This window comes from Phyllostomus hastatus, unplaced genomic scaffold (genome assembly GCF_019186645.2).
Source record: "Phyllostomus hastatus isolate PE091 unplaced genomic scaffold, TTU_PhHast_1.1 phas_scaffold_78, whole genome shotgun sequence".
NCBI classification, from domain to species: domain Eukaryota; kingdom Metazoa; phylum Chordata; class Mammalia; order Chiroptera; family Phyllostomidae; genus Phyllostomus; species Phyllostomus hastatus.
This window is the reverse complement of record NW_025334041.1, coordinates 3,583,750-3,605,530: the sequence shown is the minus strand read 5'-3', so window position 1 is coordinate 3,605,530 and position 21,781 is coordinate 3,583,750. Positions and strand designations below refer to the sequence as shown.

General features: G+C 53.6%; 1 protein-coding gene across 3 annotated transcripts in view; it reads right to left on the bottom strand.

Annotated features, from left to right (window-relative positions):
- Nucleotides 1-21,781, bottom strand: part of DOCK4 (dedicator of cytokinesis 4) — a 277,427-nt gene that overhangs the window by 85,628 nt on the left and 170,018 nt on the right. For all 3 annotated transcript variants that reach the window (XM_045827550.1, XM_045827552.1, XM_045827551.1), the window contains exons 13-17: nt 17,029-17,154; nt 11,796-11,920; nt 10,653-10,815; nt 8,842-8,948; nt 4,622-4,778 (exon numbers count right to left, since the gene is read on the bottom strand). In XM_045827550.1, coding sequence (XP_045683506.1) covers nt 4,622-4,778; nt 8,842-8,948; nt 10,653-10,815; nt 11,796-11,920; nt 17,029-17,154 — 678 coding nt within the window. The remainder of the gene's footprint in view (nt 1-4,621; nt 4,779-8,841; nt 8,949-10,652; nt 10,816-11,795; nt 11,921-17,028; nt 17,155-21,781) is intronic.

Sequence of the window (21,781 nt, the reverse complement as noted above, 5' to 3'; positions counted from 1 at the left end):
CGGACAGATCACCTGCAGGCCCTCGGACCTGAGGGGCTGGGTGCCGGCCTCCACAGCCGTCTCTGTCCCCAGTTCCGGGGACCCCGCAGCTCGGTGTCCTGGCTTCCTACACTGACAGCACGTGGCCCTGGCTGGGGGGGATGGGAACAAAGGCGTCCCTCCGCTTCCCTGCACACAAGCCAGCAGGGCTCCTGAGCGTAAGGCTCCAGAGGGGGCAGGGAGACTGGTGGACACAGGAAGAAGGGACAAGGACAAGGGACCCAGCAATGCAGGAGGCTGGGGACCCGCAGGGCCAAGACCAGAGCAGCCGAGAGAGAGAGAGAGAGAGAGAGAGAGAGAGAGAGAGAGAGAGAAGAGCTTCTTTGCAGGCCTAACAGGGAGAACCCCACTTCATGGAGAGACCCAGAGATATGTGCTGGGAGACGGAAAGACCAACGTGGACACGAAACTCCCAAGTGAAATAGAAACCAAAGGACCGAGAAACCAAGGCGGCACGTATGATGAGAAACAAACCACGTCGCAAACAGAGATGAGACGAAAGCATCTGCGTCGTGGGAGGAAAGCACAGTGACCCCCGCCCCAGCCAGATTCAAGAGAACAGCTTCCCAACAACTCACTTAAAAGGAAGAAATGGAGTCCCAGGAACGTGTGTCCACAACAGAGAGAGATACAAGCAGGAGGACAATTTCGAAAAAGAAAAAGAAGGGAATGTAAAAAAATACAGACTTTGAAAAAAAGACGGGTGATGTTTTCATAACAGGAACACCTGGAAATCCTTAATGCTTGTGTTTGACTCAGACAGACATCCCGGAGATGCGATGGAGACCTTTCTAGAAAGGGCCGGTTATCCACGAACATCTGCTGCTCCCACGGAGTGAGACGCGCAGGGGCAGGGGGCGCACCTGACACCCTCCTGCCCGCGGACCCCTGGCTCCCGCCCCCCCCGCCCAGCATCGACGCTTCCCCTGGGGGCACCTCCTCCTGGAATCCCCGAGGCATCTCCCTTCCAGTTCCCTCTCCTCCCACCCCGCCGCCCTCCGACTGTCCCCACACTCCTACCCTCTCCCGGGCCCTCGCTGTGGGGGGTGGGGAGGGACATGGCTAGAGGCCGCTGTGGGAAGCCAGGCAGAGCTGGAAAGAGCGGGCCAGGGTGCAGACAGACTGGGGGGAGCTGTTCATGTTTCCTGCCGCAGGCCTCACTCAGCTCTGGGCTGCTGGTGATGGGGGACTCAAGAGTTGGAAGGCTTTAGTTTAAGGCAAATACTTAATAAGCCTAGTAGGCAATGCATGCGTTAAAGCTGTTGTTTCAGGAACTGCAGATAAGGCCCACCACTCCTGGGAGAGACAGCCGACCTCCTGGGGCACTGCTAAAGATTACCGCCTGGGGGACAAGTGGAGGCAGCCAGGCCGCTGTGTTCCAGGGAGAGACAGATGAAATAGCTAACGGCCCAGGGCGAGAATGCTGCAGTTTTCTTTTATCTAACTTTCCCTGAATTTCCAACCACCTCACTGCTCCTTGTGGACTCCCTGTTATGAACAGGCTGGCCTGGAAGGAGAAATAAGACTGTGTGTTACGGTGCGAACCCTCCGTCTTCTCAGATCTCCAGCCATCCGAATACAGCGCCCATAAAGATTCCATCCCCGTCTCTGCCTATGGGGTTCGGCACGTGACAGGCGGTGTGAACCCAGGTGTCTTTTCTGGTTTCAGTAGTTCCGGAGCAGGAGGAGGAGTAAAGGAGCGTATCTGTCTGGACATGATCATCATGCAGGCCGAGTCCTCAGTTCAGTCCAAACTGTCACCTCTCGGCCCTGACGTTTAGCCGTCTGAGGCTGCACTGCTGGGGCACGCTGGGAGCTGTGGCCTGCTGCTGGAAATGTGAACGTTACATATTCCGTTCAATATGCACTTAATGCCTAGCCTGCCGGGGGCTGTAAAACAGGGAGACAACAGGATCCTCCCTCTATTTTTTTTTAAATCACAATCTCAGGAAGAGATGGGATGAACCACCCGCCCGTCACTACAGGGGACCGGGGCTCACGGGGCAGTCAGTAACTGAACAATCGTCGGACAACGTTTAAAGATGGCTTTTTTCCCCCTCGACCATTTAAAAAGTTGCATTTCACAGCCCAAGGAAGGTCACAAAGAAGTGAAATAATTTCTTCCTGGATCCTTATTCTTAAGAAGCTTAAAATCTCCTCCTGACCTGGCAGTGATGGCGGTCCAGCCGCTGCAAACCAACGATGCTAATACAGACCGTGCAGACAGACACACAGCAGGGACCTGAAAGGCAACTGTGCCCTGGGAAAGGGTTCCCGGAGACCACGTGGCTTACCGAACGCTCACCGGTAATGGGAGTGGGATTTGCATATCTTCCAAGTGGAGTGAAATGAACAGAAAGCCATTTCAGTTTGGATCTGGATTACCTCCAGACAGAGATGCGAGGAGCAGAGGTGCACATTTCAGAAAGACGGACTGACTCCCTTCCTCCTTCCCAGCTCACTGAAATACGCGACTCGTTTTCCTGGCTCCTTGTGAGCCGTCTTCCGGCGACGAGGTTAATTACAGCCACAATGATAATTAGGCACTTACACGCCTTCCATGCTGGGAAATGTTTAATATAATGATCGCACCAACCGTTTATTTACCCACACGCACCTGAAAATGTTCTCTGCTTTTCACAAAACAGCAGCTTCCAAGAGTCACGGTTTGGTTCTGTCTTATGTTCACCACCCCGCCCAACCTCCTAAACCCAGGAACTGGAACAACCGAGGGGGGCGGGACTAAACATTGTAATGGCAGAGAATCTACGTTTAGGTTTCTTTGTGTGGCTGGCAGAAGAATGGGCTCTGAATGCCCCTGTCCCAGTCCCTGGAACCTGTGAGTATGTTTACCTTAGGTGGCAAAAGAGATGTTATAGGTGTGATTTGGCTTGAGTACTCAAACAAGGGGGGCTGCCCTGGATTAGCTAGTGGTCCCGATGTAGCCGGCCAGCGTGGCACAGTAGATTGGGTGTCTTCCCACAAACCGAGAGGTCATTGGTTCGATCCCCAGTCAGGGCAGGTGCCTGGGTTGCAGGTTCTGTTCCCAGTTGGGGTGAGTACAGACAACAACCAATGGATGTTTCTCTCCCCACTCAAACAAAAAGCAGAAAACCCAAGGAAGATGGCCAGAGTCAGGGAGGGCTGGGAAGACGGGGAGGGGTCACGGGCGAAGCGATGCAGGTGGGCCCTGGGGGCGTGGGCAGAGGCTCCCCCTTGAGCTTCCGGAAGAAAAGCAGCCTGGGGGCTGGCTCCCGGGTCTCAGCCCAGTGGAGCCACTTCAGACTCTTGACCGAATTGTAAAGCAATAGATTTCTGTCGTTTTAGGCAGTGAGTTCATAGTCATTGCTACAGCGGAGAGCCAACAAGTGAATCTACAAACACGCTCCCGGAGACAGTCAGGGAGTGCACACCGGGGCCCCATAACCGACACAGGCAGAACGGGCCTACAGCATCGGACGAACCGAAGCACTGTCTGCGGGAGTGGAGGACAGGTCGACTCTGTGACATTCATACCCTCCGCGGGGGTGGACATACCCCCTAAAAAATACCCGAGGCTTGGGGAATGCTTTACAATCATTACAAAACCATGCCAACGCAAGTCTTGTTCAAGCACGACCATTAACCACTGCATTCCGATACGGTCTGGTATCACTTGACGTCTCTCCACTCGGTGATAACGACCTTCAGGCGAGATTCCCCAAAACAGACCCTGCAGTCGATGTTTAAAAATACTCCTCCAAACAGGCTTTGGAAGGGGGGAACCCCAAAGCAACACAAACGTGATGCAACCATCGGCCCGGGGACCAGGCATGTAAACAGAGAATTGCGAGAGACACTGAGAAGCATCTTGAAAGCAGTCGGAAGTGACACACGACATTTTGCCCGATGCCTAAGAGGAGAAACCCATTTCCGGCTGCACGCCCTGCTCCGAGCCTCAGGAGACATCCAGGACGTCTTTCTCGTAAGGAAGTTCGGGCACGGGAGCACCGTACGAGACCCAATCCCTTCCTACCACGTGGTCCTCCTCAACGAAACCCATCTGACTATCAGCACGGCTTTCAGGACGCCGCCAGACGCTTTACGGGGCAAGCGTGAGGAACGCAAAACCCGTTTCCTTTACTGCCTGCGTCAGACACGGTTTTCACGACAAGTGGCCAAGAAGAACCTCTCGTGTTTTGAACTATGACTTGCTAAACTGGTGTAAAAAGGAAAGCTGGACTAGAGAAGCCTATCATCTAATTAAACAAAAACAGCCTTTCCTCTGAAGTCTGCAATTGGCACTGTTTATGGACAGGGGAAAGGGGTGTATTCTTTGTCTTGTATTTTACTCTTCTGTTCTGCTAAGCAGCTGGGTTTTAAGGGGCGATCTGGAGAGCCGTGTGCTCGGGGGCCGACGCTGGGACAGTTATGCAGCCCTGACATGATGGGCATTGGACAGACCGGCGGGCCACACGGAAGGGCCGGCCACCCCTCCCGTGCGAGGTCCTGGATGCCGACACGGGTGCGCATTGCACGCGCCCGCCCAAACCCACCAGCACGTTCTCACACGGCCTTTCAAAGGGGAGAGCCTCGTACGTACCGTTCTGTGTGAGCTTTGTGGAGCAGAGGGAAGAGGTGATCCAGAAAGACTCCTTCGTGGCCTTCGTGGCCTGGCTGCTGTTCCCCAGGAGGAGCCCCTTGGAGAAGGGCAGTTTGAGGTAGCGGGCGGCGTCCTGGAGGTTTGTGTTTTCTTCACACTGTGGAGGACATGCACACGGGGGCGGGGAGAGAGAGACCGCGTGAGGATCGTTAGGAGGCGTGATTCCCAGCCCCGGTGTTTGCGAGCTGGGGAGTGGTCCAAGCAGCATCGCAGACAGAGACCGGCCTCACGGGACGTGCAGCAGGAAGGCGGGAAAGGAAGGAAGCGCGGCCACTGGGCTGGGACCCCCGACTGGGTCCGAGACCCAGCCCCGTCCCTCCCCCCACGAGCGACTGAGCCCAGTCACCGAACCCCTTGGGACTTCGGGTCTGTCTCCGAAACCCTGTGTTGTCATAAGCAGAACACAAAGAAGCCCTGAGCGCCGTGCCTGATACTTAGGGGGCGCTCAAGAAACCTCACTGGCGGCGATCACAGAAGTTGGAGAGACAACGCTTACGGTCCCTCACAGTCTCATCTGACACAGCGTCTACACAACTCCCCGCTTTGAAAACGGCGACCACTGCAGACAGAGTACTTCGGGGTGATCTAGTTGTCCCACTGCGCGAAGGGAATCCCTCAGTCACAGAGAGCGCCAGCTAACGATCAGTGTGAAAGGAATTACAGATTCCAGAAACAAACCTTTTTGTCCCTAATGTCATTCGTTCTCTAGCCAAGGACTGTCACTCAGTGTGAAACCAGCAGGAAAACTGCTGAGGAAAGCGACGTTCACAATGCCAATGGAGCAGGAGGACCGGGGTCCCTGCCCAGGGGTGGGGCGGGTGGGGGCTGGGCTGTCTGTACCCCCCAGTGGGGCGCTGCAGGGAGCTACCTTGCCAGCCCCTCCCAGGGGTGCTGAACCGGCCCCACCACCCCTCCGGGCTCCAAGCGCACCTCCCAGGAAACACCAGGGGCAGAGCCCCAGGCCAGCACCCCTGGGGGCAGCCGCCACACAGACCCAGGACGGGTGCCCCCGCAGGGGCTGCGTGCTGAGCAGAGGGGCTGACCTAAACAGCACGTCAGAGACAGGCAGCTAGATGCCACTTCCAGCCCCAGAGCTAAACACAGCTGCCCGAAAGGGCTGTTTTTTCAGGTTTATACGTGGACTAAGTTCTAGAGGAAATAAAAATTTAGTGACTGGAGAACCATAAAATGAAAGAGTCGATTTTGTAATATGTGTGTGTGTGTGTGTGTGTGTGTGTGTGTGTGTATGCAATAAAGCCACTACGATGTCCTTCCACTGACAAACGGATACATTGTGGTCCATCCAGAAAGCGGACAGTGCTCGGTGCTAAGAAGAAGTCACTTATCCAGCCACGAGAAGACGCGGAGGAAACGTCGATGCATGTTACTACGGGGAAGGAAGCCGGTCTGCAAAGGCCGCACACGGAGTGATGCCTCCAGCTCCGTGACCTCCCGGAGAGAGCACAGGAGCCGAGGAGGCAGGACAGTCAGGGGCGGGCAGGGGCTGGGGGGAGGGGCATGGCCAGGCGGGGCACAGAGGGATTTTGGGGCCGTGTGTGAGGTACTGTGATGGACATACGTCATTATACATTTATTCACTTAATAAAATTGATTACAAACTAGAGAGGAGGGAGACAGGAAGGGGCCCTCTGCCTCACTGCCCTGCAGAGTGGGCTCAGCCTGGACCCGAGACGGGGGCCCGCCGGCTTGGAGAGAAGACGGAAACGCGGCAGCTGTCAGCCCTCACATCCTTTGAGACTCGAGAGCCCGGCTGGCCGTCTGTTCCTTGCCCAGATTCACGACCGCCTGGTACAGCGCTGAGGAATGCACCGTGGTTCTGACCGCCGTCCCGGGCACGTGACAGACAACTGTGACGGCCGGTCACAGTGCTCGGGCAACGTGACATCCACAGGAATGCAGGCTCGGTGATTAAAAGGTGGACATCCACAATGTATTCGAAAGTAAACTGGCACAGAGCCCTGGCTGGTGTGGCTCGGAGGGGGAGGGGGGGAGTCGTCCCACAAGCCAAAAAGTCACTGTTTCCACGCCCGGCCAGGGCCAGGGCACATGCCTGGGTTGCGGGCCAGGTCCCCGGTCGAGTCCCCAGTTGGAGCTGCGCGGGAGGCAGCCGGTCAGTGTTTCTCCCCCTCCCTCTCTCCCTCCATCTCTCTAAAATTAAATTAATAAAATCTTTAAAAAGCACGTAACTGGTACAGAAATTAATAGTATATTTATCAGATGAAGGGGTCTGTCATCTGCAGGGAGTAAAGAATTAAATTAAAAAATACGGTCGGTTCGACAATCCAGTTGGAATGAATGTTACCAGTTCATCAAAACCAGATTGAAACTGTTACGGCAGCAAAACACCTCCTTTCGGGGACTCTCAGGACAAGTGGCCACGCCTGGTGTCACAGTAAACATGTCCTCAGGCCCTCCTGGCCACCAGCCCTTGAGTCCGGGGTTAAGGAGGTCACAGGTCCCCGTGCCCCAGGGTGCTGCACACCTGACCCCGCCCTCCCCTGGGAGCTCTGTGTGCAGAGCTGTGAGAGAGCCCGCTCACGGTCGTCCAAACAGAAACACAAGTCCAGTTCCCCAATCACGCCCTGCATGCGCGCTGGGCCTCACGCTGAGACTGAGCTCGCTGGCCCAGCCTGACCTCAGCGAGACGCGGAACAATAGTCGTTATGGTCGGCGAGTGCCCTACGGCTGTTTAAATGAGCCACCCAGGACAGCCCCAACCACGAGACGACTCGGGCCCGCACCACGCAGGTCTGCCCTGGACGGGCCAGTCCGCCGACACCACCCCAGCCTCCTTTGAGGTGGGGGGAGGTCACTGGGACCACCTGCCCTTTACATGGTCCCAGCTCAAATAAATTTTCCTCTGCTCTGGGGATCAGAATGTGGATCCTCAGTGAAAATTCAGGCAAAGGCTTGAGAGGATTCGAAGCTGCGTTTCTGAGAAGAGTGTGGCCCTGCTCACGGGCAGCCAGCCCGCAGGCCCCCAGTGACGGGAGCAGAGCGGCCTCTGTCTGGGAGCCCAGAGCCGCCGGCCTCCTCACGGCTCCCACGCAGACGCAGGCTCCGCTCCCCGCCCGCCCAGTGTTCCAGTGCGCGGAGGGCTCGGGCAGCAATAGGACGCTGGGTGCTCTTCACAGTCGCTTGGGGGCGTGAACCTGACGTGACTGGAGACTTGGCACCCGCCCCCGAACACCCCCGACCCACGGGGGGGAGCCCACCCGTGACGTGTCCTCAAGCAGGGACTCTATCTCCTCTGACACCGGTCCCCCGGGCGCCCAGGGGAAGGCGCTCGGCCCTGTGTTTCTGAGTTACAGCTGCGTGTTCTACAGAGACGATGTCACAGACATGGGGACAGAGCACCGCCGCGTCTTCTGGAAAACGGTCCCTGAAGACGCTGCCCGTCACTGCAGGCATCTCGCCACGCGGCCTCGCGCCTCACCGTGAGATGACGGACTTCGGTGGCTGGGACGTGGGGTTCCTCGGTTGGTTTTAATGCTCCTCCGTTTCAAAGTTATGCTCATCTTTGCATTTTAACACTGAGCACTTGGAGGTCACTCCCCAAAGCAGAGACACTGACCAGTATTCTCGGGTGACATTTCAGGACGCATGCTTTGTAAATTCTCCTTCTGCTGCCTACTATGGTGTACTTCACTCCCAACGTTCTTAGGCCAACGTGTGAGGCAGATAACAGAAAGGAAGAACCGCTGAAGCTGTCATAACGCAGCACAGCCACCCTCGGCTCGCTCGGGCAGAGCGGCAGACGGGAAAATGCACCGTGACCTTGGAAAGTCACCCCTGGGGGATGCGGCTCCAGGTAAGAAGGCTCGAGATAAGTAGGCTGGGAGAACCTACTGGTAACTGGTGAGGCTCACTTAATCCGGACGCAGCAATGGAAATGACTCTGAGGTCAACCCAGAATCCCTACACTTAAATTTAGACAAAGAAACAGACCACCTTTAAAATGTTTCAGAATAGGACAGAATATAGAAACAATGCTTTCACGAAAGCACTGTCCCTGCCAGCAATTTTCCGAAGGAGCATTCCTTCCAGTCACCACTGCGTCTTGGGCAGAGAATCGCTGAGACAGTGGCTGGTCACCCCGCCCGTCCTCCGAGGCCAGCCCCGCGCCTGACCGCCATTACCTTGTGCACGATGAGCTCATGGCTGCCGTCCGGAAGGGTCCTGCCGTCCTCCTGCATCAGGGGGACGAAGGAGAAGCCAAACAGCTTCTTCTCGCCCTTCTCCTTCGCTGTGGGGGTGGGGGGGGAGAAAGAAAAGAAGACTTGCTTGCTTGTTTACGCACCTGCTTACACAGCTCTCACAACTCCGTCCGGAGACCCAGGTGGTCAAGGAGCATGATTATCAACCCAGACATAAAACCCACCTCGCCAGCTCCTTTGACCTCGACGGAGCTTCGTCTACAGGAGCCTCTCTCCAGCCCCACGGGCCTGCCCCTGACTCCGCAAGTTACGTTTCTCAACTCATTTCCTTCAAGGGACTGACTCATTATCTGAAATTGCGTGTGTGTGTGTGTGTGTGTGAGAGAGAGAGAGAGAGAGAGAGAGAGAGAGAGAGAGAGAGAGAGAGAGAGAGAGAGAAAGAGAGGGAGAGAGAGAGAATTCGTGTATGGCTGGTGTCTTCTCACATCCCACCTCCACTTCTGGATGTAAGCTCCATGGAGGGCCGAGTTCTTATCTGTTATTTCATTCCAAGCATGGTGTCTCCAAGGGTGCCGAGAACACAGTAGGTCCTCAATACATGCAGGTGAAAGAGCGCAGGAGCACATGCACGTGAAACACGTTTGCTCACTACTCATGGAAAAGGAGACTTACTCGAAGCCTCGCCCTGGGCACCTCCTTCCCTAGAGCCACAGGGGTGCCGACAGAGCGCCCGGGGGCCATGAGCTCTTCCTGGCATTTGGAAGAAAGGCAAGAGCCCGTTCATCATCTCCCTCCATCCTGAAACACCCACAAAAGCTGATGGAGCTCCCCGAGCCAATTCTGACATGTGGTGTAGTCCCAGGGACAGGCACAGTCCTCTCCCCGAATCCTGCCTGAGCGACAGCTCACAGGTGACGACGTCACCACAGAGGTGCCTGGCCATGCCTCCGTCCCTTTGAGACTGCACAGGGACTTGCTACTTCTGGTCAAGTGTGAGCATAAGACACACTTCAGTGACACAGGGCATACCAGAGGGTCCCTAGATTGGGGGGTGGCGGGGGCAAGGAGGGGACTTGAGAAGGCAGTCATGAGTGCAAAATAACGAAAACAGAGATGGCAAGCAATGGAGATTTTATGGGCAGCAATGTTCACCCAGGCGAATCCTGTCACATCTCCACGCCTTGGGTTTCTCAGGTCTGTAAAATGGGCCATTACTTCATATCACCTTGAAGGACCATTCGGACTGACTTTCCTCAATTCTCATCTGAATACTGCCTGAGGCTGCATGATGATGCAAATATATGCAAATCAGATATAAGCCTGAGCCAATCAGAGGCCTTCCTAGGGACTTTATGCACCCGGGGAGGTCCTGGTGGGTCCCCTGAGAGCTGGATGAGCTCTTGGAAGGAGAGGGACCTTGGAAGGAGAGGGACCGGATGATGCTTCAGGACCACCCGAGACCAGCAGAGCCGGTCAAGTTTTCATGCTGTGTCTTCTCTAACATTTCTAGACCGTGGAACTGATGGACTGATTTTAATGAAAGTGGTCAACTAAAGGAGCATGCTGTAGATTTCCACAGGCACTTCCCCCCCTCCATGTCCCACGGAAGTTACTGGTTCTTCATGAATAAGTGAGCCCGCTTGTCTCTCCAGACTCCCCCGGCTCCGGCGCCCCCCCCCCCCCCAGAGGCCTCTGGGTCATTACACACTCACTCTGCACGGCAGCCCACCCACATCACGGCTCGGCGAGCAGACCACCCCCACACGACGGCACCCACCGAGCAGGACACTCACTGGAGCAATGCCGGAACTCGAAGCGGATGTGCGCGCCCCGGAACTTGTCCACGGGGATGGGCAGCTTCAGCAGCTCGGACCACCGGGGGCTGTTGTTGTGATACAGGACGAAGGAGTGGTAGGCGCTCGCCAGCGGCTCCCCGGAGCCGAAGGAGATGAAGTCCTGCCAGGGAAAACGGGCCCGCTCGTGACGGCGCCACTGGGAGGTGACTTTGAAAGCAGACCAGCAGTTGCTTTGCCGAGTCTGCCTGCCCCCCAAGGAGCACCCATCTCACGGGGCATGACCCGCCCGCCAGCTGTGCAAGGTTCGTTCTGCAGCTGGTGTCCCAGGGCCTTCGGTGCCGAGGGTGGCCTCGGGGGTGCGGGCAAGGTGGGCAACTGCAGGCCCCATGTGAAGGTCAGGGCTGAAGCAAAGGTCTCGACCTCCGCAGCGAGAGCCTGCGCTGTGCCTCCCTGGGACACCCCACGGGCCCCGGGGTCGCACAGAACCCATCTTGCACGAAAGGTCCTGTGGCCGTCTCTCCAACTCCTCGTGCCCCGAGCCCCAGGCCCTCGTTTGGTCAACATGAAAACACACAGGATTAAAGGCGGGATGTTTTTGGTTTTCGGTTTCACTGCGTGCCAAAAGACAGTATCTACCTCCAAAACCACTGCAGATGGAAGGGAAAATATGAAATGGCATAAAAATGTTGTGTGTACAGAATAATGGCCATGAGAAAATTGTTGGCACGATTAAACAAAATATAGGAGCCTCTCTGCTTTTTGACTTTCCTTTCTGAAAGGCATTTTAATGATGTTTTTTGGTTTATTAATATTATTTTTATTTATTTTTAGAGAGGGAAGGGGGGGAGAGAGAGAGAGAGAGACAGACAGACAGACAGACATCCATGTGTGGTTGCTGGGGGTCGTGGCCTGCAACCCAGGCATGTGCCCTGACTGGGAATCAAACCTGCGATGCTTTGGTTCACAGCCTGAGCTCAATCCACTGAGCTATGCCTGCCAGGGCTGGCATTTTAATGATTTTAAACACGCACAAGGGTAGAGGAGAGAAAGACGGAAAACAGATCAGAGATCAGCTGACCTCATTACGGACCGACCCAAAGCCATGAGACGGAATGGCCTCCCCCAACCGAATCACCGTACCTTCAGGATCTGGCCGCTGCTCTCCACGATGAACATCGTCACTTCCACGTTCCTGGCCACACTCTTGCCTCCTTTCTCAAACTCCCCCCTTTCTATGGTGATGTATAAATCATTCCTCATCTCACCTAGTGGGAGAGGGAAATTATAAAACTGTTTTATATAGACTCAGATGCACAATAAAGCACTCTATGAAGGAACACTTCAGTTCATAAAATACAGTGTTCTAGCATGCACAGAAAAGCGAAATATATTCCATTTATACCTTTATAAAAGGGTCTCCACCCTCACTGCTAATCTCCAAGAAAAGCAAAGGCCCACCTCTGCTAGGCGGAATGAACAATACTGGAAATGTCCCCTGGGAAAGCAAATACGGGGGCTGAACAGAAAGGTGTCAAATTTCACCATTTTTCAGTATTTCTCTTGTTTCAGTTATGAGGCGTGATGACAGAATGACAGCCTGGCAGGGGTGGCTCAGAGGGACTGGTCCTGACACTTTACAGTGGCGGCACTTAGAAGAGAAGGAATATCTAAATGGAATAAAATGACAGGGCCACCAAGGGTCCAGCTACGTGGAAGTCTTTTCCCAGATGCCCGGACAAAATGATCTCACAGCTGGGAGAATCCGCTTCGTGCTTCATGGACGCAGATGGGGAATAACTCAGTCGCACAGACACACTGCCGAGTATTTCTTGCCATCAAGTTGTAAGACCAGTGAAAGAGGCCTTGGATCCAAACAGACACATTCTCCGTGCACACATACCATCTATTTTTCCTCTATTGGTTATTTGTAAAGCTTGAATGCTTTTTCATATCCCCCTTTTCTTAGGACTGCAAGAAGAAGGAGAAAGGCATTGCCAACCAGCAAACACACACAGGCAAGCCGACGGCCTGCCCTCCCCAGGGCGAGGAGGGGGTAAGTGGGGAGAGCGCAGAGGAGGGAGAAATGAAAGCCACGTCCCACGAGAGAGAGTTCTGGAAGGTAAATGCTGGCGAGGGTGGCCAGGCTGAATTTACTTTCACTTAACGTGGCTTTCAAAAGCAATTCTCTTTTTTTCCTATTAAGGAAGTGAATTACCAGAAGCAGCAATAACCACACAAATATGCACGCGATTGGGAGATTTGCAGAACTCCCTGACCCAAGTGGGTACAAGAAAAAATGCCCGAGCTTCCCACTCCACAGGGGAACCTCAGTGTGCACAGTCCCCTTCCCCACAAGGACCCACTTTTTATAATGTCACCGTTCACGAACGCCCCGGGCTCACTGGGAAACACAGGAGCCGTAAAAGAGAAACGGAGCCCTCAACAGGATGAAAATCACATTACTTCCCAATAAATGTCTTGGGGTAAGAGCAGTTAATAACATTATGTAATCTGCAGGTGTAGAACCGTATACCAGGGCATCTGTGTACTGTACCATGCTCACCACCCCAAGTCGAGTCTCCTCCCATCCCCGTTGATCCCCCTCTAGCCTCCACCACCTCCCCTGCCCCTTCCTCCGTGGTCATCACCGTGCTGCTTGTTGTCTGTGTCTGTGTCTGTCTGTCACTTTCTGTTTCATATCCTATATGGAAATGAGATCGTATGGTTCTTGTCCTTTTCCACCTGACTTATTTCAGTTAGTATAATACTCTTAAGATACATCCCTATTGTTGCAAATGGCAATTATTTCCTCAAAAGGGAGGAAATAAATCTTAACTACCCTTTCCAAGGAGTATTTAAAAGAGTACATTCGTGGCAACTGTGGACACAGTGATCTCTGTCTTATGAATGTCTAGTACTCTCATACAGCTCATACAAACCAACCTGGGAAGGCAGTGAACTTGGAATTGCAGAAGAAAAGCAACATGTTTCAACACACTTAAAATTGTGGCTGAATGCTTTGGAAGGTTTTTGTTTTTACCCATTCCATTTTTTACAAGTTGTGTAAATTTTACAAGTTTGCAAGATTTTTACAACCCAGTTTATTTTATCATTGTATATATTTATCACTACACACACATTTTTAATGCTATTTATTTTAACTCTTCACTATAAGATGAAGAGCAAACTCACAAACTTTGTCCTCTGAATCCACCAATTTCAACTCAAAATAGGCCCCGTACAGTAAAGATCTGCACATGTGCCATTTCAACAACATGTCTGCAAGGAAATCCTTGACGACAGTTTTCCTGCTAACAGATCTGGCAGGTAAACGAACACTCAAATCAAGGCCCCTTCGAGCAAAAGTGTCAGCCAACAATAGCCACACCCCTCTGCGCCTGACAGACGCGCTGCATACAGACTGTGAGCCACGCGGAGGCATGGGGAGGGTGGCCACGGCATTGAACCTGAGCAAGGTCTCTTCGTGAGTAACCAGCTCATCCACACCACAGGGGGATTAACCACCCACGGAAGGAAGGGTGTTCCTTGGGAGGGGGCTTCCACGTGCATCTGTCGTAAGGACAGGGCGACTCCGAGTGGAGCAGAGGCGGGAGGGGCCCAGGGTGGTCTGCGAGGCAGCCCGCTTCCCCGTCCGTGGGCTGGGCCCTAAGGAGGGACGGCGGTCAGGGAGAGCCACGCATGGCCAGCTGGCCAGCGGCACTGAACTCTTTCTCGTGTAACCATTCAGCAAGTACATCTTGAGCACCTACTGTGTTACAAGTCCCTTCCCTCCCGAGCCGGTTCTAGCAGGGAGGTCTGGGACAAAGAAGGAAGCACGTGGCATGCTGAATAACGACGCGCCCCATGGGTACAGGCAGGGCAGAGGAGGAGGGGCGTGTGGTTGGAGGGGGGCAGTGGGGTGACCGAGGGGGAAACCTCTCCAGGAAGACGAGAGATCTGCGTCAGCTGCGGTGTGTTTTGGAAAAGGAGCAAATTAAAGGTGGCATCAGCTTCCCAAGCCAGCCCCGACCGCCCGTGTTGCTCACAACTTAGCTGGATTCTTCCATTTCTTCTGCATTCAGAAGACGTTCTGAGTTCAAAGAAGCCCAATGGACACAGGGTCCAAGGAACAAGGACCTTTGGACTCGAGGCTCTCTCTGCTGCCATCTGCCCTGTGGGACACTGTCTCAGTCTAGACAGGGGGATGTAAAGCTCTGGACCCCAAGGTTTGATGTTCTCCAGATGGGGGAGGGGAGGGTGAAGGCAGAGGCGGGGCTGGGAGGGAGGGGAGGCGGGACGAGACTCCTCACGCCTCACGCCGTTTGCATGCCTCACACCAGCACTGCTGGAGCAGAACACAGTTATAAACGACGACAACTTACACGCATGCTTCACTTTTCTGTGCCTTAGTTGTCACGAAGCCTGTGACCCCTTCATCTTCTGCCTCCCTGTCCTGACCCCTAGCAGAACACAAACGAACCCTGAAGGTCAAGTCTAGCAAATGAAAAGGACGAAAGCATCAGGTTAGCTGACCATCAACGCAACACCGGGACCAGAAATGCTGTTGACATGCATTTCCTCACGGAACAATGCAGCCCGTATTCCTCAGAGCCGCCAGTGACCATGAACTTGACGCAACACAGTTCTGAGAACAACGCAGGAAAACACAGCAATGACCGCGCGTTTGCCAGTGGAAAACACATCATTCACTTTTACAGTTGTTTTCAGCTGTTGCAGTGAATGCATACCTCTCCCCCTTCTCCATCTAGTGTGTAAAGTTAAGAAGCCAAAGAAGAAAAAGAATGTATTGCTAAAAAAAAAATAACCCCTTGCATTCCCGGCACTGCAGACTTGCATGTGGAGGATGGACCCCCTGGGCAGTGGGGGCCTCTCCGTTAAAATATGGTGCAGCCTAATTCCACGGCAAGTTCATTTCCACCGTTGCAGCCAGACCAAAGCTGCCCGAGCAAGCGCATCCCAGACAGTTACTCAGCCGGTGGAGTGCCGTGTTGCTTTATGCTTTTCCATTGCTCAACGATGCTGCCCAGAGGCCGCGCTGAGGAATTCTTCCAGCAGCTGGCTGCACCCTGTCCTAAAATATGTTTTTCATATTAGATTTGCCCGTCGGTTTGCTTCGCAGCAGGATGACATGTTTTTCTTCTTTGTTAAGGAGGAAATGCCAGTTATTTATAGCACCTGAAGGGAAGGGGGGCGGGATAACACGTGACCAAGTTCACAGCTTGGTAAACAGTGGTTTTGGACAATAGTGCCTGGGGCGGTCCCTCGGCTGGGTCAGATCCAGAACCTTCCCAGGCCGTTCTGGTCCCCGGGCAGGACCAGGCTCCATCGGGAGGTGGCACACGATCGGGAGGCCGCAGCAGCCCACGCTGGGCACGTCTGCACCAGGCGAGGTCTTTCCTCCCAGCGACTCTGAGCTGGGCTGGGCCCCGCGCAGGCGACCCCCCACCAGCTTTTACACTCGGGGTTGAAACAGCGACAGAGAGGGTCTGCTCCCCACAAACACCGACAGCAACAGCAGACGTCTTCGTCTGGACTTCCCACTTTTCTCTCCGTGGGAGGCGGGAACACGGAGCCCTGAGAAAACACCGCAACGTGGCGTTTGCCTTAAAAGCATGAATCTCCTCCCCGCCTCTCTCCTTAAAAGAACTGAAGCGTGGTTGGTACACGATACTACATTTGTTGTACTGGTTCCGGGGCCCAGGGAGTGAGTGGACATCCGAATAACCTCACAATGTGATGAGAGTGGGAATCTCCTGGATCCCTACCTTCCCCACTCGGAAACACAGACACACACAGACACACACGCACACCCTGGTGACAAACCCCTCCACGAAGGGCTGTCACTCAGTAACTGTTCTTGTCCACACTGTATGGACTTCCTCTACGCAAGTTTCTGCCGTCTTCCACCCAGGGGTACCATGTTTCTGGACACTACCTTAGTGTTCTTCCCGACCGTGGCCACGACGACAGGCAGCCATGCCCACCGCAAGCTCCCTGTCCTCATACGATCAAGCTGGAAAGGCACTTTCAGCAAACTGCTGCTTAGTATCACGTGCAGAAGGTCCCTGAGTAATGAATGTCGTTTCCTTGTAACACCGGCAAGACGCCATAGAAACGGAACTCTCCTTTGCCTCCACGAGCCTGCGATAACGCCGGTTTCATCCCACCTCACGTCACCTCACGTCGCAGAACCGAGAGAGAGAGACGACCCGGAGTGAGGACTGCCCGTACTCCGTCTCAGTCTTTAGCACGGCGCTTTGGAACTCTCCGAAGTTAAAAAAAAAAAATCTCAAACGCCAACAGCAGCCCAGACACCTGCATTCCACCCCGCGGCCCAGCACGAGTCACTCACCCGGCATGATGATGTTGGAAAAGCCCAGCTTCCTCGTCACGGACACGCCATGCGAGAACACGGACGAGCACTCGCGTCTGATCTGCTCGATGTCCCCGTGCAGCAGCTGCAGGGACACGGCGAGGCCTGCAACGAGTCAGAGGGCGGGGACAGTGGGGGGCGGGGCCGGAGTCAGCGGGGGCGGGGACGGAGCGGCTTCCCCAAGCCCCCTGGATGGCCCCCTTATTGTAAACTAAGGGCTCCTATGTAGACAACATCAACAGAGCCCGCAGGGTTATCCAGGTCAGACCTCCCCAGCCCGACTCCCTGAGTGTCCCCGTTTCTCGGGAGGCTCGCGCCAGCTGGAGCGCCCTACGGCGGGACTCTAAGCAGGGGAGGTCTGGCTTCCAGCCCCGACGGTCTCCTCTCCAGCACCCGACGAGACCCGGACCCCACGGTGTCGGCTGCCGTCCCCATTCACCGCTCACAGTCCCACCACGCCGCCGGCGGGAGAACACAGAGGGCAAGAACGATGCGATCGCGCAGGAGCGAGAGAGAGGAGCCAGGTGCACCTGCACATGTGCACACAGACGAGGCTCTCCCTCTCGCCCTCTTTCAGCCACATAAACAAACCATCACAAAAGCGGGGTTTCCGGGTGTGTTTGCGTGCTTCTCAGTAGAGTCGTTGAAACATCAAGAGAACATACTTTAAAGGAAAGCATTAGGCTCAGAGAGAAGGCGGACCTGACCTAGGGAAGGCCCACCCACCCACGGGGCAGGAGCACAAGAGGAGGAGGACAGGATGGCATCACTGCACCCTCCGGCCCCCACGGGTGCCGGTGCCCGAGCGCTGTGAGAAGGCAGTGCACCTGGCAGGTGCCCAGGAACTTCCTGGGGATCCGCTGCCCGTGTTTACCCAGCTGCCCTCTACCCCCCCCATCCGCGCGGGGCGAGTGACAGCAACAGACCGGACGCACATCCGTCCTCTGAGCGCCACACGGACTGCACTAGGGGACCAAAAGGGGCCCAGATGACCCAAGGGTGACAGCTTTGGGGGCCCTTGTGTGTGGTACTCTGGCTCCTGTTAAAACCAGGGGGTGGGCGAGGGGAGACTCAGTAATGTGCCTTACAATCGCTCAATCCCAGAGCACAGTCTCTCCCTGACTCACACTCCCCAACTCCCCGCCCCCTCCCCCCCCCCATCACTGGTGTCCCTGTTCTCCTCCCACTCTGTGCTGCGGCCTTCAGAACACCCACCCACGCTGCCGCATCGTCACCAGCACCATCGGGCACTGGTGCTGCGTGTGCCAGACACGGAGCCTCATCACAGGACACACAGTGCAGCACGCGGGTAGCGTGCTACGGCAGTGTCCACCTGAACCTCCATTTTTTACTAGCCAATGTCACCCCGCCGATCCAATAAAAATGGAAAAAAAACAGGGAAGGAAGATGATGCATATGTACACAGATCATCGGGCAGAATGGGTCGGTCAGTGTATGATAGGAATATTAAAAAAGGAGAACGTAGTATTGATCAAGGGAATTTGGACGTTCAGGGAGGATATGTTTCTTTAAATAGGGATATCCAACAACTTAAAAGCTGAAGATGAAGGTGAAATTTTTAATTTCACAAAACAGAACCATTATGTCATATAATCACCTTTTCTCCTGGCCCTTAATAGAAGTACCCAAAAGAAAATAGTTACGGGAGGAATATTAATATTCCCCTCTATCAAAAGAAACAATCATTAAACTGAACTTTTTTAAAAGAACACCCTAGATGTCTACGCCCCAACTGGAATGACCTGAGCTGATTTTAAATACAGGCGCAGTCACTGATTGATCTGCAGCCTGCCTTAGACAACGTGTGTTTCAGGACTCAGCCTAGCTACAGAGTCAGGACAGGAAAAAAGGCTTCGTGTCTGTTACAGAAAAGGGGACCTACTATTTGGCAGTTCTGATTTCCTAGGAATTGAAGCGAACTCACTCCAGAAGGGGCATCCTTTGAAATTCAGGAGATTCTGCATTTTAACATAAAAAAATGGCAAGCGCAGCATGATTTATAAGGAGCTGGCAAGACCAATTTCAGGCTAGATCAGCCGTTTTGCCCCCAGCGAACAAATCGCACACCGCTGGGAACGGCTGCAGAAAGGCGAAAGTGGAAAACAGTGGTAAACGCGCAGGGTCCACGTGACGCTGAGGCGTGCAGTGTGAGAAGCCTTTCAAGCATCTGCAGGGCCCTGCCTCCACGTGCCCGCGGCTTCCGCAGCTGTGAAGGGAAGATACACCTCGTACCAGCTCCACACAACACCGTGGGCGACACCTGGCAGGTGCGCCGGCCGTCAGCGGCTGCTACAAGTACACGGCCTCTTCTCTCGCTACGTCTCACCATTGTTCTGGGCCTCCCCGCCACAGAGACCGACGAATTAGCTCCCATCAAGAAGCGTGCAATGCTCCCTAAGTGCCGTCCACAGAGGCAGTACTCCCTTTCATGGGCTTGGCAGCCACGCGATGAAGCCAGCTCCTGCCAGTCTCCTTGGTACTCGGACGACGGCGTTCCGTGCAGGTTGTGGAGGCAGGTCTGTCTCTCGGGAACAGTGCTCGAATCGGGGAGGTTCGACAGAGGTGTAACTGATAGATACGAGTAGGCGCACAGGCAGATGATCCGTGGAGACGATGGAACTCCGGGGACGCGGGGAGGCTGGTTTTGTGCCCAGAGAGCCGTGAGCCAGAGCTGGGAACAAGTGGTAGGTTCCGATGTACCCTCGGGAGGACAGTAGGTGGGATGTGTTGAGGGGGAATTTGGGTTTGTCAATTGTAGTGAATTTCCTTTATTTCTTGTTTTCTTTTTTCCTTCTTCGTTGCTGTGCTCTACAGAAACGGTGTTTTCTTTAGCTCCCCATAAACTTTCTGGAGTTTATACATTCTACTTCTGTTTTATATATATATATATATATATATATATATATATATATATATATTTCACTAGTTCTTTCTGTGAATGTGAGTGTGAAATTCACACCACTTTTATCTGAAAATTTCTTTATTTCAATGTCATTTTTAAATAACTGTCGGGGAAATACGAAGCTCAAAGTTGGCCATTACCCCGGCAGTTTTAAGATGTTGTCCCTTAACACTCTGACCCCTGTAACTGCCGCTGAGACTAGGATGTCATTCTGGGTGATGGGTTTCTCCTCTCCGGTTCCTGCTTCTGCCTTAGGTGCCCCCGCGTTGACCCCGGTTTACGGAGACATCTCTGAGTCCACCTATCCTGCTCGCGACATCTGCCTCGTCCACCTGAGGACCCACACCCTCTGCCCCAGGGCTGCGAGTCTCAAACGTCTCTACTCAAATGTTGCCGTTCTCACACGGACCTGGAACTCCTACAAGATGCCTGCCGGTCTCTTTCATTCAATCCATTCTCCTTTAAATGTTTATCCAGATTTTTCCATTGCACTTTCCCTTTGTGTTGCATTCTAATATGTCCGGCTATCATTTTAGTTTATCGATTCTCTGTTCAACGGTGCCTGTGTGGTTATTTAAGCAGTCCGTTAATCCTTTCTCCCAAGGACTCCCTTAAAAGGATTTCTGAAGTGCTATTCCGTTCTTCCTCACCATTAGAATCTAAGCACCTCGGAGGACGAGGATTCCTATTGGCTTGTTCAGCGCTGCATCCCCAGTGGCCTGAGCAATGCCGGATCCGCAGACGCTCCATTAATCCTTTTGACGCATGCATCTGAAACCTCTGCGTGCTCATCTTTTCGGGATGTTTTCTTTTTCGTCATAAGTCTGTTTCACTACCTTTTGTTTACTCATTTTTGTGAAAGTTTATCACCTAAAATTCTCAGAGGTCATCACTCCTATTGGTTGCACCTGCTTTCCTCAGCCTCACGGTAGGTTGTTTCATTGTGGATTGCTGCAGCCTCGTTGTACTGCTACTCATCTCCAGGGGGAGCCCTTTTGTCCCACGCACCGTGGGCGGGGAAGTGGCAACACCCAGTGATTACACATTAACACTGTTTCAGTCTACTCCACCCAGACCCATTTTTTTTTTTACTTTGAATTTTACGACTAGGTTTTCCCAAACTACTGAGTCAGTATAAATGAAGACTAATGGCAAAAACTGGAATTTTCATATCTAACAGGAGAATCACACAGTGGCAGCATCTTTCTTTTTTTTAAAAAAGATTTTATTTATTTATTTTTTAGAGAGGGAAGGGAGGGAGAAAAAGAGAGAGAAACATCAATGTGCGGTTGCTGGGGGCCGTGGCCTGCAACCCAGGCATGTGCCCTGACTGGGAATCGAACCTGCAACACTTTGGTTTGCAGCCCGCACTCAATCCACTGAGCTACGCCAGCCAGGTGTGGCAGCATCTTTTCAAGACAGACACAAGAGAGATGAGCTCGAGCATCACGGCTCTCTGGCCGTCGTGGTCTTTTGTGAGATATCAGATGCTATTCTGGTTTCTGGGGCTCCCATGTGTGAGGAAGAGTTTTTCTCTTGCTGCTTTCAAGACTGTTTTTCAGTATTTTTACTGTGATGCATCTGGGTGAGGATCTCTTTTTGTTTATCATAAGCTTCTTGGATATGTAGACTAATGTCTGTCATCAGACTCGGGGAGTTTCCTGTGTTTCATCTCTATTTCCTGCTCCTCCCCCTTGGCCCTCTCATCTGGTATTCTCATGTTGTATGTGTTGGTGCACTAGATAGCACCTCCCATTTTCTGAGTCTGTTCGTTTTTCTTTACTCTTTCTTTTTTCAAAAACAAATCCC